This window comes from Homarus americanus, unplaced genomic scaffold, assembly GCF_018991925.1.
Source record: "Homarus americanus isolate GMGI-L3 unplaced genomic scaffold, GMGI_Hamer_2.0 scaffold20465, whole genome shotgun sequence".
In the NCBI taxonomy this organism is placed as follows: Eukaryota; Metazoa; Arthropoda; class Malacostraca; order Decapoda; family Nephropidae; genus Homarus; species Homarus americanus.
Genome location: NW_024756914.1, coordinates 5,894,344 through 5,908,484, shown reverse-complemented (window position 1 = coordinate 5,908,484; position 14,141 = coordinate 5,894,344). Strand labels below are relative to the sequence as shown.

The following is a 14,141-nucleotide window of genomic DNA, read 5'->3' as shown; positions in this document are numbered from 1 at the left end:
CATCCACCAGAAAAGGTTGAACCCACATTTCAGTAACCTCCTGCACACTCGCACAATAAAAATAATTAGCTTTTGTTACCTATTACTTACATCAAATTGAAATGCAAAGTTATTAGGTGCAAAGGAAGGTACCCCAGGTGCTGCTTCTTCATGACTTAATGGTAGAGGGGCTTGGGAAGCCGCTGGTGAAGCTGGAAGAGGTTTCACCCCTAGATCATCCTCATCTACAACTTTCTTCCGTCTGGTTACCCGACTTCGAAGTGACTTCTTTACCTCAGTTTCTTTGTATTCTGTAATATAAGTTATCAATTACTGATTATTCCTTTATCTGTGATTTCCTTTATACAATGTATGGTGTCATGCACAATATACTGTGAAGTAAGTACATATTATCCCTTCGTAATTAAATATAAATGTAGGATTTTTCTTTAAATCCTAATTATTAGTTCAGCCAAGACCTAGGTAACTCCAGTACTGCACAATATTATAGCTCTAAGTCCCAGGTTATAAACCCAGTACATGAATAGCCATACTTCCCAAGAGATTTTTAGAAGTTGCCATCAAAGCCAAGAAGCACACACTCCTTCACCTAGATCAGCCATACTGGTATTGTCAGGCATCAATCCATTTAGTTCCAAGTGACTTCTGTTACCCAGCAAGACAAAGTTACTTTGGGCCCTTCAGTCTTTTGTCTGCCACTACTGTGAACATTTTATTCTCGTGCGCGCGGTTTTGGATATATGGCAATTTGATCACATAAGTCCCCCCTGTTGGTGCTTTGTACTGTACTTTACCATGACAAGTACTGTAAAAGTGGTAGTTAGTTGATTATGGTACCATTGGGGGGGGGGGCTAAGTCCATCAACCAACTTCCTTATAATCCATTCCATCCAAGGGTTAAACCTTTCAGTCCTAAGCTAGGTCTCTTTGTGTATCCCAGCCTGTTTTGTGTGTGTGTGTGTGTGTGTGTGTGTGTGTGTGGGGAGGGGGGTCGTCCTTACAAATTATCTAAACACATCATAATGTTAAAGCCATAAAACATGAAATTGCTGCAGTTTATTTACAATTCCTTAGAAGTATCGGTACTGTTTAATAGTTTGGGCCACTACATCTCCCTGTGCGGAGAGGTTTTTATACTCTAGTTAACCTCTACACCACTACTTCCACCAATATGAATCTATTTTTCCCCTGTTGCCACATTTCCCTTTACCAGACACAGGGGAATAACTCACAACTGCCAAATTTGCATCCAGATGAACATCCTTTCACCAGGGTGTTTATGGAGTAACTGAGCAGGCTTGATATTTTTGAGGGCGAAGTATTACTACTGGTGACATGACATTATAACTCACAGCAGCTACAAGATATTTGAAACTTGGTGGGAAAAATCAAGATGTATCTCATACATCCAAATGATTCTGGTACAAGTATCTGAGGAACCTCTGTAGAACTGGTGGTGCCAAGTGCACGGGGAACCTCTGTAGGACTGGTGATGCCAAGTGCACGAGGAACCTTTGTAGGACTGGTGGTGCCAAGTGCACGAGGAACCTCTGTAGGACTGGTGGTGCCAAGTGCATGAGGAACCTTTGTAGGACTGGTGGTGCCAAGTGCACGAGGAACTTTCGTAGGACTGGTGGTGCCAAGTGCACAAGGAACCTCTGTAGGACTGGTGGTGCCAAGTGCTCAAGGAACCTCTGTAGGACTGGTGGTGCCAAGTGCACGAGGAACTTTCGTAGGACTGGTGGTGCCAAGTGCACGAGGAACCTCTGTAGGACTGGTGGTGCCAAGTGCACGAGGAACTTTCGTAGGACTGGTGGTGCCAAGTGCACAAGAAACCTCTGTAGGACTGGTGGTGCCAAGTGCACGAGGAACTTTCGTAGGACTGGTGGTGCCAAGTGCACAAGGAACCTCTGTAGGACTGGTGGTGCCAAGTGCACGAGGAACTTTCGTAGGACTGGTGGTGCCAAGTGCACGAGGAACCTCTGTAGGATTCTAGTACCAAATATTTGAGGAGCCCCCTAAGTAAACCCCAATGAAGCCAAAGCAGCCACTGTGGATAACTACAGTACTGTATTTTATGAGCATAGTTATTCAAACATCTGTAATCACCATGATCATGTTTGAAGAGATGTTCCAGTTACAGACTTTATCCTGACCTTGCTTCATTAATAAACTTATTACCTAAAGATAAAGGTAATAAAATAATGAAGCCAACAATGAAATATGAGGTTGAAAACATCAAACAGCCGTTATTCTCAGCACCACCAAAAAGAAGCCGTGAAATACGAGCGATAAATATCTTAAATACGTACAGTAAAATGTTAATGAAGATGTTTTAATTAAAATGTTGTTTCATTCCTGCCGTTCCCACTCAGTACAGTGTACTCCTTCCTCGATCATGACATACAGTATACATATAACACTTTCTCCCGAACATGAACAGCGTTAATTCTAAAGGGAGAAATATATGCCTGGTTGGAGTAATTTTACAAAAGGGAAGCTAAGAAATAATCATTTCAAACATCAAGTTATAGTGATACAGTACATGTATCTCCGTTAGCTGGAACAATTGGTGCAGAGTTACTTCCGGAAATGAGAGATTTCCGGGTAACAAGACGACTCTCAAAGCCGAGAAGAAAAAACTCATCCCAGAAATTTTCCAGGTCGTAAAAACTAAAAAAATTCCTGGGAAGTTTCAGAAATTGCGCATTACATCATCTTTTGAACCCAGAAAAGTCTCCCCACATCCCCGGAATTTTCAAGCTACTGTAAAAATTTTCTTGGAATTTCCGGAAAATGCACCTGATTTTCATCTCTCAAACCCGGAAAAACTTCCCCATCTCTGGAATTTTTCAGGTACCAGGAAAATTTTATCTGAATTTTCTGGAAAATTGTTCCGAAAGCAAGAATTTTCAGGAAAATTCCGACTTCGGGAATGATTTTCAGAGAAAATTTAATTTCCAGCCATCGGGGAATTCCGGGTTTGAGGGATTCCGGCTAACAGAAATATTACTGTATTTATACAACTAGATTGTCTCCTTACACTGGGAAATAATAATATAAAAAATTAATAAATAACCATTACCAGACTTGACTGCCCTCCTTAATGATGCTCGGGTTCGTAGACCTCCTATGTTTTCCTGATTCCTTTCTAACTTCAGAAGCCTATCTCTCTTCTGCATCTCATTGGGGGTAACACTTGTGTGGGATCGGGATACCTTTGGACCTGATACACCAGGTGTAACCCCAGAGTGGAACTTTGGTATCCGCTGCATTGACGTTCCTGGCGTGACCCCAGTGTGAAATATGGGAACCTTTCGCATCGAACTCCCAGGAGTTCTTCCAGCTTTTCTAGACGAACTCACGAGGAATTTAAAAGTCGGCTTCTTTCCCGGAGTCTCGGTCACCGATGCCCCCTTGTGAAAAGAGAAAAACAATATTCAGATACAATGTGTGATGATCAATAGTTCTACAGAGAAAACCTCTGCTTCCTGATAAAAACTAACCATTGTCCCCAACACATCCTTCATTATCTTTCAGGGTTTAGACTTGATTTTGAGACCATTAATTAGTTTTTGTGGAATGTTTAATGTCATTTGATTACACCAGGGTTGGAAAAAATCATGATTAAAAAAAATATATATATCGATTTATTTGATTTAAATCGGATTTTTTAATTTAAATCAATTTTTTTACTAATTGCATTAAAATAGTATTTTAAACCATAAAACAGCATTTTTCAAGCAAAGCTTATTCAGGATAATAAACAGAAAATTGGCATTAAGATATTTATGCAGTAGATGTACCAATGGAATTTAACAATAATATTCTTTTTGTAAAATAAAAGAAAACTGGTAACATATCTTACATTTGAGTGCACAAATCCAAAAGTAATAATGAAATTTAACATAAATGCTCTGATAGGATTACAGTGTTTCAAAAATTAATAACTTAACTTCAAGTCAACAGAATAATATTCTCATTTTGTAAAAAATAATAATACTGGTAACAAGTTTATTTTCTTACATTTGTAGGATTATAGTGTATTAAGAATTACCAGTAATAACTTCGTCAACACAATATTCTCATTCTGTAAACAACAAAAATAGTTCAAAACATTTAAATTAGCTTAGTTGAACATTGAAATGCTTATGTACTGTGACAAGCTTAGATGCCTTTTCCTGTCCTAGGCGATTTCTTACCTTTGCGTGTACAAAATCAAATGTGGAAAAAATTCTCTCAACCCCTGCTGATGATGCAACAGCTGTAAATAATTGCCTAGGAACATCCATTACATTTTCTGTCATATTTGCAAAATACTGCCACCAAGCAAGGGGTGAGAGATTTTACAACTACTTTACCAAAATAGACCTCTTTAAATGGTGCACTTATTCCATGGAAGGACATTAATGTTGAAAGGAAATATGGAAGAGACTCGCACACATACTGTTCTGCAATGGCTCGCTGCTCAGGAGTCAGATGTCTGCCCTGATACCTTGGATCTATCACATTAGCTAGAAAATGGGCAGGTGTCAATGCTACTTTGACTCTTTTTTCAAAATTATCCATACCCTTCTTATCTGTTAAATACTCCATAATACCAGTTTTCAGTTTTACCCAGATTTCTACAGCATCACTTAATAGGGTATGTTCTCTCTGGACACAGTCCAATGCCACAGCAATAGGCTTAAGTCTCTCTAAATAGTATTCTGCAGTTCTTTTTAATGCCTTATTACTTTCCTTTCAATTTTCTTATCAATGTCTTCACTATTTTCTTTGCACACTTTGACAAGGGTCTCCCAGTTCTTTAAATAAGATTCAATAGAATCTGTCACTGTGTTCCATCGTGTGTCTGATGGCATTACTAGCATTGTTCTTCCTGCTCTTCTATACAAAGATCCTGGGATGTGATGATTTCTGAAGTACTTAATGATTTCAGTAAAGTGCTCCTTAATGTTCTTGATTTGCAGGTCTTGTGAAAGCAAATTTAACAGGTGTGCAGAGCAACCATATGTTATAATGGATTTATCTTGTCCGAATTCACTTCTCATTTTTGTCATATTAGCAGCATTATCTGTTACACAGCTTACTGTGCATCCAAATTTGTCTTCACACTTTTTTGTAGCACATTCAGCTAATTTCAACAGACATTCAGCTGTGTGTCTTGATTCTGTGTCTATAGAGTCAACAAGATAAATACAGTTGTCCGCTGTTAGTTATACATACTATAGGCTCATTATGGACATTACTCCATCCATCCATGGCCATGCAAACTGTTTTCCCACTAAGTTCTTCTGAATAATTCTTAATCACTGAATCGTAGGCTTGATCCAAAAGAGACCCTCCAATTCGATGTCTATAAGGTGGAACATATCCTGGTCTTAGCATTTTAATCATCTTGATAAACTAGTGCCTACAGCCTGTTCACTCTAGCTTTGCAAAAATTTACATCCCCTTGCTCCTTATTGACTGATATATAATGCCGGAAGAAGAGAATACTACAGTTCTTCTGAATTTCAATAGTATTTATTATCTTAGTTAACAATATATTTCATGTAAATATATACATTAATAATGAGACCTTATGATATGATCAAAGTTTCGCAAAACTGGAGAGAACAGACTATAGTACAGTACATAATTATGTAAATCCAAATAATGTTATTAGCCTGCTGCATTGCATATACTTTTCAATCATGTAGAATAAAAAGATAAAACAGTTATTAGTAAAAAAAATCATTTCGATTTAAATCGTGATTTTTTTATTCTGATTTAAATCATTTGATTTAAATCATGACAACCCTGGATTACACCCATACAAACAATTATTTTTTTCTCACTCATGCCTTGTCCCACTAAATGATATTTCCCTCCTAAGTAAAGGTCTCAAATATTTATCTTGATTCATTCTTCTTAGCATAACCGAAAAAAGTTATCGATTGTCAAACACAGAGGAAATGTTCTAAAATTCTCCCATGGTTGACAAGACTGTGGGTGGCAAGGGCTGGGTCTACTGGGTTTAGGACACTGTGGGGAATGTTAATTCATTGGTTCCCTGAACTTCAACATAAACCAACCCATGCATTGTGCAGTACTCTATCCTGAGCCACACCCCTAACTTTTATCATTCTTTTAAGAGAGAATATTGATCAGTGTATATAATTTTCCATAAAACCAATTAAAAAGGCATTTTCCGGTAAATTATACCATGAGACAAATGTGGGGATTATGCATATTTTTTTTTCTCTCCAGAATTCAAAGGTTTGTAGATTAGTTAATCATGAATTATAATCTATAGACAGGGTGAGATCTTCAGCATAGCTACAGCAGGGAAGGCCGTTCAAGCCGTCAGCAGAGGTGGGAAATACGAAGTTGTTCGCAGTCATATTTCCCGCCTTTGCTGACGGCCGTGCAATATTTCAATGGGATTCTGATCTTTTAAAATGTAGGTAATGAAGTAAAATCCTACAAAAGGTTAGAATGCAGTAATTATAATAAGTCACTCCACAGTTCAAACCAAAATACCGAAGTTGTTACCATGTCAATGTCTGAAGACACCAAAAATTTTGGTGCATCTGGTTGAAACACTCCAGTCTTAAATGTTGGCTGACGTCTTTTCTTTTCCTTGGCAAGATTCTTCTTTCTTGCCTCCTTCCACTTCAAAAGGTTTTCATAACGCTCCACTAAAAGTAAAAACAACCATAAATAAGTAATGATGTATTTTTCATTACCCCCCCAAAAAAAAAAAAAAAAAAAAAAAGGCTGTATAGTACTGTACACATTTTACAATGATATATATTCTAAATTTCTAATGCTTAAACAGTACAAAGGCACCAATCAAAACTAGTCTCCCAAAATTAATGTAACCTAATTAAGGTTAAGTTTTAAAGAAATGGCCTCATGTCTTTTTAATACAGTACAGTAGAGTGCGAGTGTATATACAGTGGGGTATGCTATAACGAATCTAATCGGTTCTAGAACCTTGTTCGTTATAGCACTCTTTTTCTTCTCAGCACCACGATAACTCTCACTTTTATGCTTGCCAGCCATTTTAAAGCGAATTACAAACAAATATTTTGTCAGTACAGAGCGCGATCACTAACAACGGCGGCCAAACACCAACTGAGCGGGCTACGACGTGGATGCTGTACACCAAGAGGTGGCCCAGCCCAAGCTATCGTACGGAGTCACAATACGACTAAACGTCGGGACCCAAAAATACATGTGAAAAATATTTTATACGACCATGGCCGTCAGGTATATGTATGTGTATGTATATGTATATGTGTGTGTGTATATATATATATATACTAGTCTGTACTCACCCCTGAAGAATGAATTAAGCAGGGAACCGTGTTTTCTTCTTTCCTTGTGGTTATCAGCATATATATATATATATATATATATATATATATATATATATATATATATATATATATATATATATATATATATATATATATATATATATATATATATATATATATACTACTGTATTAAAAAGAAATAAGCCAATTTTTTCAAACTTAACCTCAATTAGGACACACACACACAAAATACAGGTAAAAGAAATAATTGTCCTAAGGGCAAGCACAAAGGGAATATGCATTTCTTTGTACATAGATGCTTGTAAGAATTCAGAAATGGTTACAGCTGCATTACCCTTGAAGAGTTGGGTGTCTGCCGTACGGACGTTAATGGTCTCAGGTTGTCATCATCAGTACAGTACAGAGTAGTTATAGATTAACCTTTAATATTTAAAATATTATTTAATTAAAAATAATTTGTTTAAATAAGCAATAACATATTTTTTATTCTGGAGTTGGGTTAGGTAGAATTTATCCTACTGGAGACAGCAACGGGGGGGTCACATTAGCTTATGAAGGGCAGCAACTTCACATACTGTATAGGTTGATATTTTTTTACCCATTTTTCATAAGCAAAAAAAGTGCATCTTGTATGCCGTAAAGTACGGTAGACAACTGATTAATGAATATACAGTAAAAGTCCAAAAATCCGGATGCCAGAAATCCGGACCACCTGAGAATCCGGACTTCGAAAACTCAATTTTTTTTAAGCTGGCTTTTGTGTGTACCGTACGTGCACATGCATGAGCGCCACAGCTGCACAGCGACAACAAGCGACCATGCACAGTCGCCACTTTAAAACGAGCAATCAAACTGTGACAACGTATGTAATTTTGAGTCCTACTCTTTCCATTTACAGAGTACTGTACAAGCCCATAATAATGGCTCCTAAAGTAGATAAACTTCGGTGTGTGAAGAGAAAGAAGAACACGTTGAAATTGAGTGACAAACTTGAAATAATTAAGAAACTAGAACGTGGTGTGAGAAGTACTGTTCTAATGGAAACATACGACATTGGAAAGTCTACAATTTATAATATAAAAAAGGCAGAATAAAATTCTAGAATTCACAGCTTTTTCTTTAAAACTGCTCGTTTTGATAAATGAAGCATGCTATATTTGCTAATGAATAAACTATCAAAATGTACCTGTTCATCTCTTCTTTATTCTTCCTTAAATTTGAATTTTAAAAGTACTGCCTGAGAATCCGGAAAATCCGAAAATCCGGACCGACCTAATCCCCAAGCAGTCTGGATTTTTGGACTTCTACTGTACCATGGAATATGCAGATGCATAATACGGTACACTACAATATCACAAAGTGCTGAAGGCAGAGGTTGTGGTAAACATAAGAGATGGAGAGCGCTGTTAACGTGGTGAGGGTGTTGGGACAACCAGCTGTTCGTGCTTTGTAAACAAGGACCAGCAATTCAATATCATGCAATGACTCCTCTGGGGTTGATTGTTGGATTTTTTTTTTCCGGGAGCTGATTATTTTACGATGTTTTATCAATCTGGTATCAAAAGAACCTAGTATATAATACGAGAATTATGGTGAAATTGCAAAAAGACGTGTAACCCTTCCATAACATGTATCACCAAAACAAACAAAAACTAATAATAGTGTACACATAAAACAATTAAACAACACTCATATCATTAAGAAAACTGCTCACTTCAGTCACAAAAACAGAGCAAACAAAGATCACGTAAATACAATGATAGAGGGCGTCACTGCTCACATCATGTTTGTTATTGTCAATATATGCGCCACCAAGCGACCACCGGGTGCACTACAGTACGTACCAAGGTATGTTCTATGGTGATGCCACATAACCGCGATCATGTAAATGAACAATTATCGGTGTCCCCCCCCCCCTTTTTTTTCCAAACATGGAGGACATCACTAACATTCACATTGTACCCTGCTTTTGTGACGAGTTATTTTTGCTACATATGTTTTGTGACTGTAAAGTGCTTTGGCCAGATGATGACAAATGTTCATGCGGATTGTTTACACTGTAGATAGGGGGTGGTCTTAATACATCACCACCATCAAAGCAGAATATCATAGATTGGGGGATGCCTGTGCACTCATGTTTTACATCACATCTATTAGTCGACATTGTTTGCTCCTCTGTAACCCAGACTTTGCTATAGGGTGAAAAGTACATTACAAAATAGTAATCTCTACCTCAGAGTTTATCTAAGTCTGAGTTTCTTTTGCCTACTGTACTTACGTGGAAGTTCTTTCTTTGTCTTTTTTGGTTTATTACCAAAATTTTGTTTTGACAAAACACTTGTATTTCGAAGAGATTCCTCCGTGTCCACCACACGATCCAAGTTGTCCAACTGACGACGGTAAGCGATGGCATCGTAGCGCCGAGTTCTGCGTCCCTCTTGGTACTGCACAGCCCGTAATGCCCGAGAGTCTATAGCAGAATTAAACTGCAATCCTCGTTGTTTATACCTGAAAAAGGTTCAAGCTGTATGAAATTCCATTAAATTTCCTCAAAGTAAAATCACTCAAGTATATTCTACAGCACACTCATAACAATATAATGCAGGAGCAGCCAAACTTACAGTACTGTACTAAACAAGTCACATAATATATACCCGGTATATACAATAATAATTTTCATTAGTTCAAGAAATGCAAGACATGTGCAAACTTTACATATACTGTACAGTAGTTGCATTTTTCATTGCTACACATTTTAATGCATATAAAATTATACATACTGTATATAGATAGTACTAATAAAATAATACCTGTATATGAAAACAGCATTTATTGATGTAGCTACTGGTTATGATTGACGATATGATACAGTACTATCCCCATTAGCAGGAATCCCTCAAACCCAGAAATCTCTGATAGCCGGAATTTAAATTCTCGGAAAATTGTTCCCAAAGCCGGAATTTTCCAGAAAATTCCGGCCTTGGGAACGATTTTCCGAGGGGCATATTTTCCAGAAAATTCCGATAAATTTTTCCTGATACCCGGAAAATTCCCGGGATGGGGGAATTTTTTCCGGGTTTGAGAGATGAAAATCGGCTGCATTTTCTGGAAATTCAGAGAAAAAATTTCCTTTAACCGGAAAAATCCCAATGTAACAGTTGTCAACAGCTGGAATTCTACCGTCATACGTTGTCAACGGGCGAAGCAATTTGCCACATGTTGTCAACAGCTGGAATGGTCATCACCACGTTGTCAACTGCTGGAACAGTCTACCACTACATGTTATCAGATGAGAAACAGTAGAGATAAATTTGAGAAAAAATAAAATAAAATAAATTAGATCAGGCAGAGAAACTTGCCCACAGAGCACGTAGCTATCCAATGTCCGCCACAAGTCATATACTGTACTGCAGTTGTACTAAACGTAATGCTGGAGTTAGAGACTTAACAGACTCTTCCAGAATGTCATCTGTGAGTACCTGTGGCTAATATATAGAAGTTTCCAAGCACAGAACTCTATAATGATTCTTATATAGGGAGATAGACTAGAAAAGCATCAATGAACATTTTTAGGGTTTAGTTTTAGAATCAGGAGTTTAGGCAGTTCTAAGACTCGTTTCTTCTGTAGCATTTCATCCACAAATGATTACTTTCAGAGAAAATTGCAATAAATTATTGGAAATCATCGCAAGTATTTTTTTCTAAGTTCTTGTTTATGTTACCACCGCCCTAGAGCTCCTGTGTTCATTTGTTTGCTACTATGCTGCACTACACATGCATTAGTCTGACACATCCGCAGTTGTTCTTTGGACGTTGATTGGTGGGTATGATTTTGGATCAACCAATCACAGCTCGGTACAGGTCCCGGCCGCTACCCGCTTGAATTTGAATTAAGTTCCAAGATGTCTACTCTACCTTGTGCAATGGCTGTGATATGAATTACTTCCAAACCATTGCTAGATTTTACATCAATTATTACAGTAAAGACATATAAGTGTGGATATTTTGCTGTGATCAGCTAAGTTCCTACTAATGCTATATTACCATGAATGCGCTCCTATTGGCTAATCATCTGTTACTGGCAAACAACGCTAGAATGACATGTGACAGTGATTCTGGCAGCATTTGGAATTTATTTTGCCGTGAGTCAATCTTTGTGTAGCTATAAACACACCTAACTAGAAGTTGTTCGACTTCATTTTTACCTCAGATGTTCATATTATAAAGGGCAACATTTCCTAGAACCTAACAGTACCTGACCTAACCAACCAACCAACCAAAGAAGTCTACCTAACCTTACCTAACTTCCTCGCTCACGGTAAAATAGTTAGCAGGAACTTAGCCGGTCATGGCAAAATATCCTCTACGTTACGTGCACGAAGTGTAAGCATCCTTGTAGATACAAAGGTGAAAAACACCTTTGTACACCGGTGGATGACGAAGAGGACCCCACTGACCCCCAACTCCGAGTCTTCTGAGTCTAATTAAGGTAAGCACACAGGTGGATAGGTTAGGTTTAGGTTATGGATAATTCGAACCATTTTTATCGTAAATTATTATACTTCTTGGGATCCCCCCCCCCCCATACAAAACCCTTGTTTCCCACTGGGGTCCCCCATTACCGTTGGATAAGGGTCCAACTAATTACCCAAATGTTCCCAAATGTAGCCAAATGTAGCCGCAATGAAGTCAAATAATGGTCCTAGATGAATAAATCGGACTGCCAATCTATTCTCGACTAGTATTTGGTGTCACAAAGTCACAAAAAATTGGTAAACTTAATTTAATCTGAGTTAATAGATCGAGTGCATGTACCTAACCTAACCTAACCTCGACTAGTATTTGGTGTCACGAAGTAAAAAAAAATTGGTAAACTTAATTTAATCTGAGTTAATAGATCAAGTGCATGTACCTAACCTAACCTAACCTAACCTAATCTATTCTATTCTAATCTAACCTAACCTAACACAACACAACTCAGATTAAATTAAGTTTACCAATTTTTTTTTACTTTATGACACCAAATAATAATCGAGAAGTGATTGGCAGTCCGATTTATTCATCTAGGACCATTATTTGACTTCATTCCGGCTATATTTGGCTACAATTGGGTAATTAGTTGGACCGTTGGATAAGGGTTAGCTAAATAGTAGTGATTTATGGAACGTTAGTTGAAATGAAGGTCAAATTCGTTCAAAACACATCAAAAACAATCGGAAAAACATAATTCCTACTTCCAAACAGGTTGATAACAGAAACGATAAATAAAAAATAAATCAACCTTTAAAAATTACGATAGTCTTGTGAAATGGAGTTGGGGTCATCGAGTTCATGAACATAGCTTAAATTAATTATCACGCGTCTCAATTTTACGTAAATAAAAGGAAGACAAAACCTCAACTTTATATAAATAAAAGTTATTAATAAACTCGTATTTAATCATCCAGAGAAACATTGAAAGATAAGTTAAAGTAGGAACAAAGAACTGTGGCCCTACAAGTCTTCCTCACTTCACTTATACTATCAGTTTAGTTCAACGTTCAATATAAGGCCTGGAAATTAATAAATATATAAGAATTAAGTTGAATTAATCTACCTGTTGTGATCCATTGTTAATACTTCAATAACACTTCCTCACTCGACTGTCTCCCTGTTTGAACTGGCCAATGGCGAGAGAGGGAGTAGGAGGTAGGTGAATGTCTCAATGCGCAGTTGTGTTTATTTCATCCCTTTATCAGTTTATTATAGATTATTAAGTATATTTAAAGTACTATCAACATCAATAGTAATTATAAGTTATTTCATTAGTAGAAACATTCACAATAAGGCTCATAGAATAGTAACAGAGACGTGACCGATCGCCCAAGCGGCACACGAGCTGATCAATGGTGAAGAGGATAAAAGTAAAGTGGATTTGTTTTGGTGATTCCTGGCCACTTCGCCTTTCGGCCAGACCTTACTTATACAGATAATACATACAGGTAACATAAGGTGAAGAGCCAAAAGAGGTTTGCGTCCGAAGAAAATCAGACAGGAACGTCATCACTGAATGAAAAAAGACTGCAAATGCCAATGATCTATTGAAACCTTAAACCCATCCAGTCACTTTAGACTGGGAAGGCTGTTGTAATGAGATTGTTCACCTAAGTATTTGAAAAGTCTCCCTGTGAACTACTATAAGTATTGGTCCACACTATCACGCAGACAAGCTGCATAATTGAGTTTATAATATTTACCATGCGAATGTTAAAAACGTTACACAAACTGGGAAGCAAATGAATAAGTGCTAATATGAGCAAAATGTTCAAGAGATATATAATTATGTCATAATTAGGGATGAGGGGGGTAATTACAGAAATAGGGTGGCCAGATGAAGGCAGAGACTGAATGTGAGATGTTGACAATGAGCTGAAGTTCTCGGGCCATTGCGAGAAGGTAAATCAGTCAAATAAATTATTGGGTCTTCAAGAGTGAAATGCTTCCCCATCTGGAGTACTGTCACCCTGTTTGGTCCCCGAGATATGCTAGGGACTGTCAGTTGGTTGAAAATGTTCGAAGGAGGGCCACCAGACTGTTGCCTGCACTTCAGCACCTCAGCTACCCTGAGAGATTGGAGCGCCTGAACTCGCCACGCTTATACTACAGACGGGCAAGGGGTGACCTAATTGAGGTGTATAAGCATCTCAACGGGCACTACTCTCTCGAGTGTCCTTACTTGGAGCTGGCGAACTCTCGCCCCACAAGGGGTCACAGATCAAGATTGAAGAAGCCGCAAGTCCAGAAAACTGTGAGGGCAAACTTTTTCGGAGTGAG

At 37.7% G+C, this 14,141-nt stretch overlaps 1 protein-coding gene across 2 annotated transcripts in view; it reads right to left on the bottom strand.

The window, feature by feature from the left end:
• The window catches only part of LOC121857250, a 33,052-nt gene extending 19,456 nt beyond the window's left edge, over positions 1-13,596 (bottom strand). Inside the window, exons 1-5 of one of the 2 annotated variants that reach the window (XM_042353231.1) lie at positions 12,925-13,596; positions 9,607-9,836; positions 6,538-6,683; positions 3,086-3,416; positions 91-290 (exon numbers count right to left, since the gene is read on the bottom strand). In XM_042353231.1, the coding sequence (XP_042209165.1) occupies positions 91-290; positions 3,086-3,416; positions 6,538-6,683; positions 9,607-9,836; positions 12,925-12,938 (921 nt within the window). In that variant the 5' untranslated portion in view covers positions 12,939-13,596. The remainder of the gene's footprint in view (positions 1-90; positions 291-3,085; positions 3,417-6,537; positions 6,684-9,606; positions 9,837-12,924) is intronic. The other variant, XM_042353230.1, reaches the window with a different exon arrangement.
• Between the last annotated feature and the right edge of the window lie 545 nt (positions 13,597-14,141).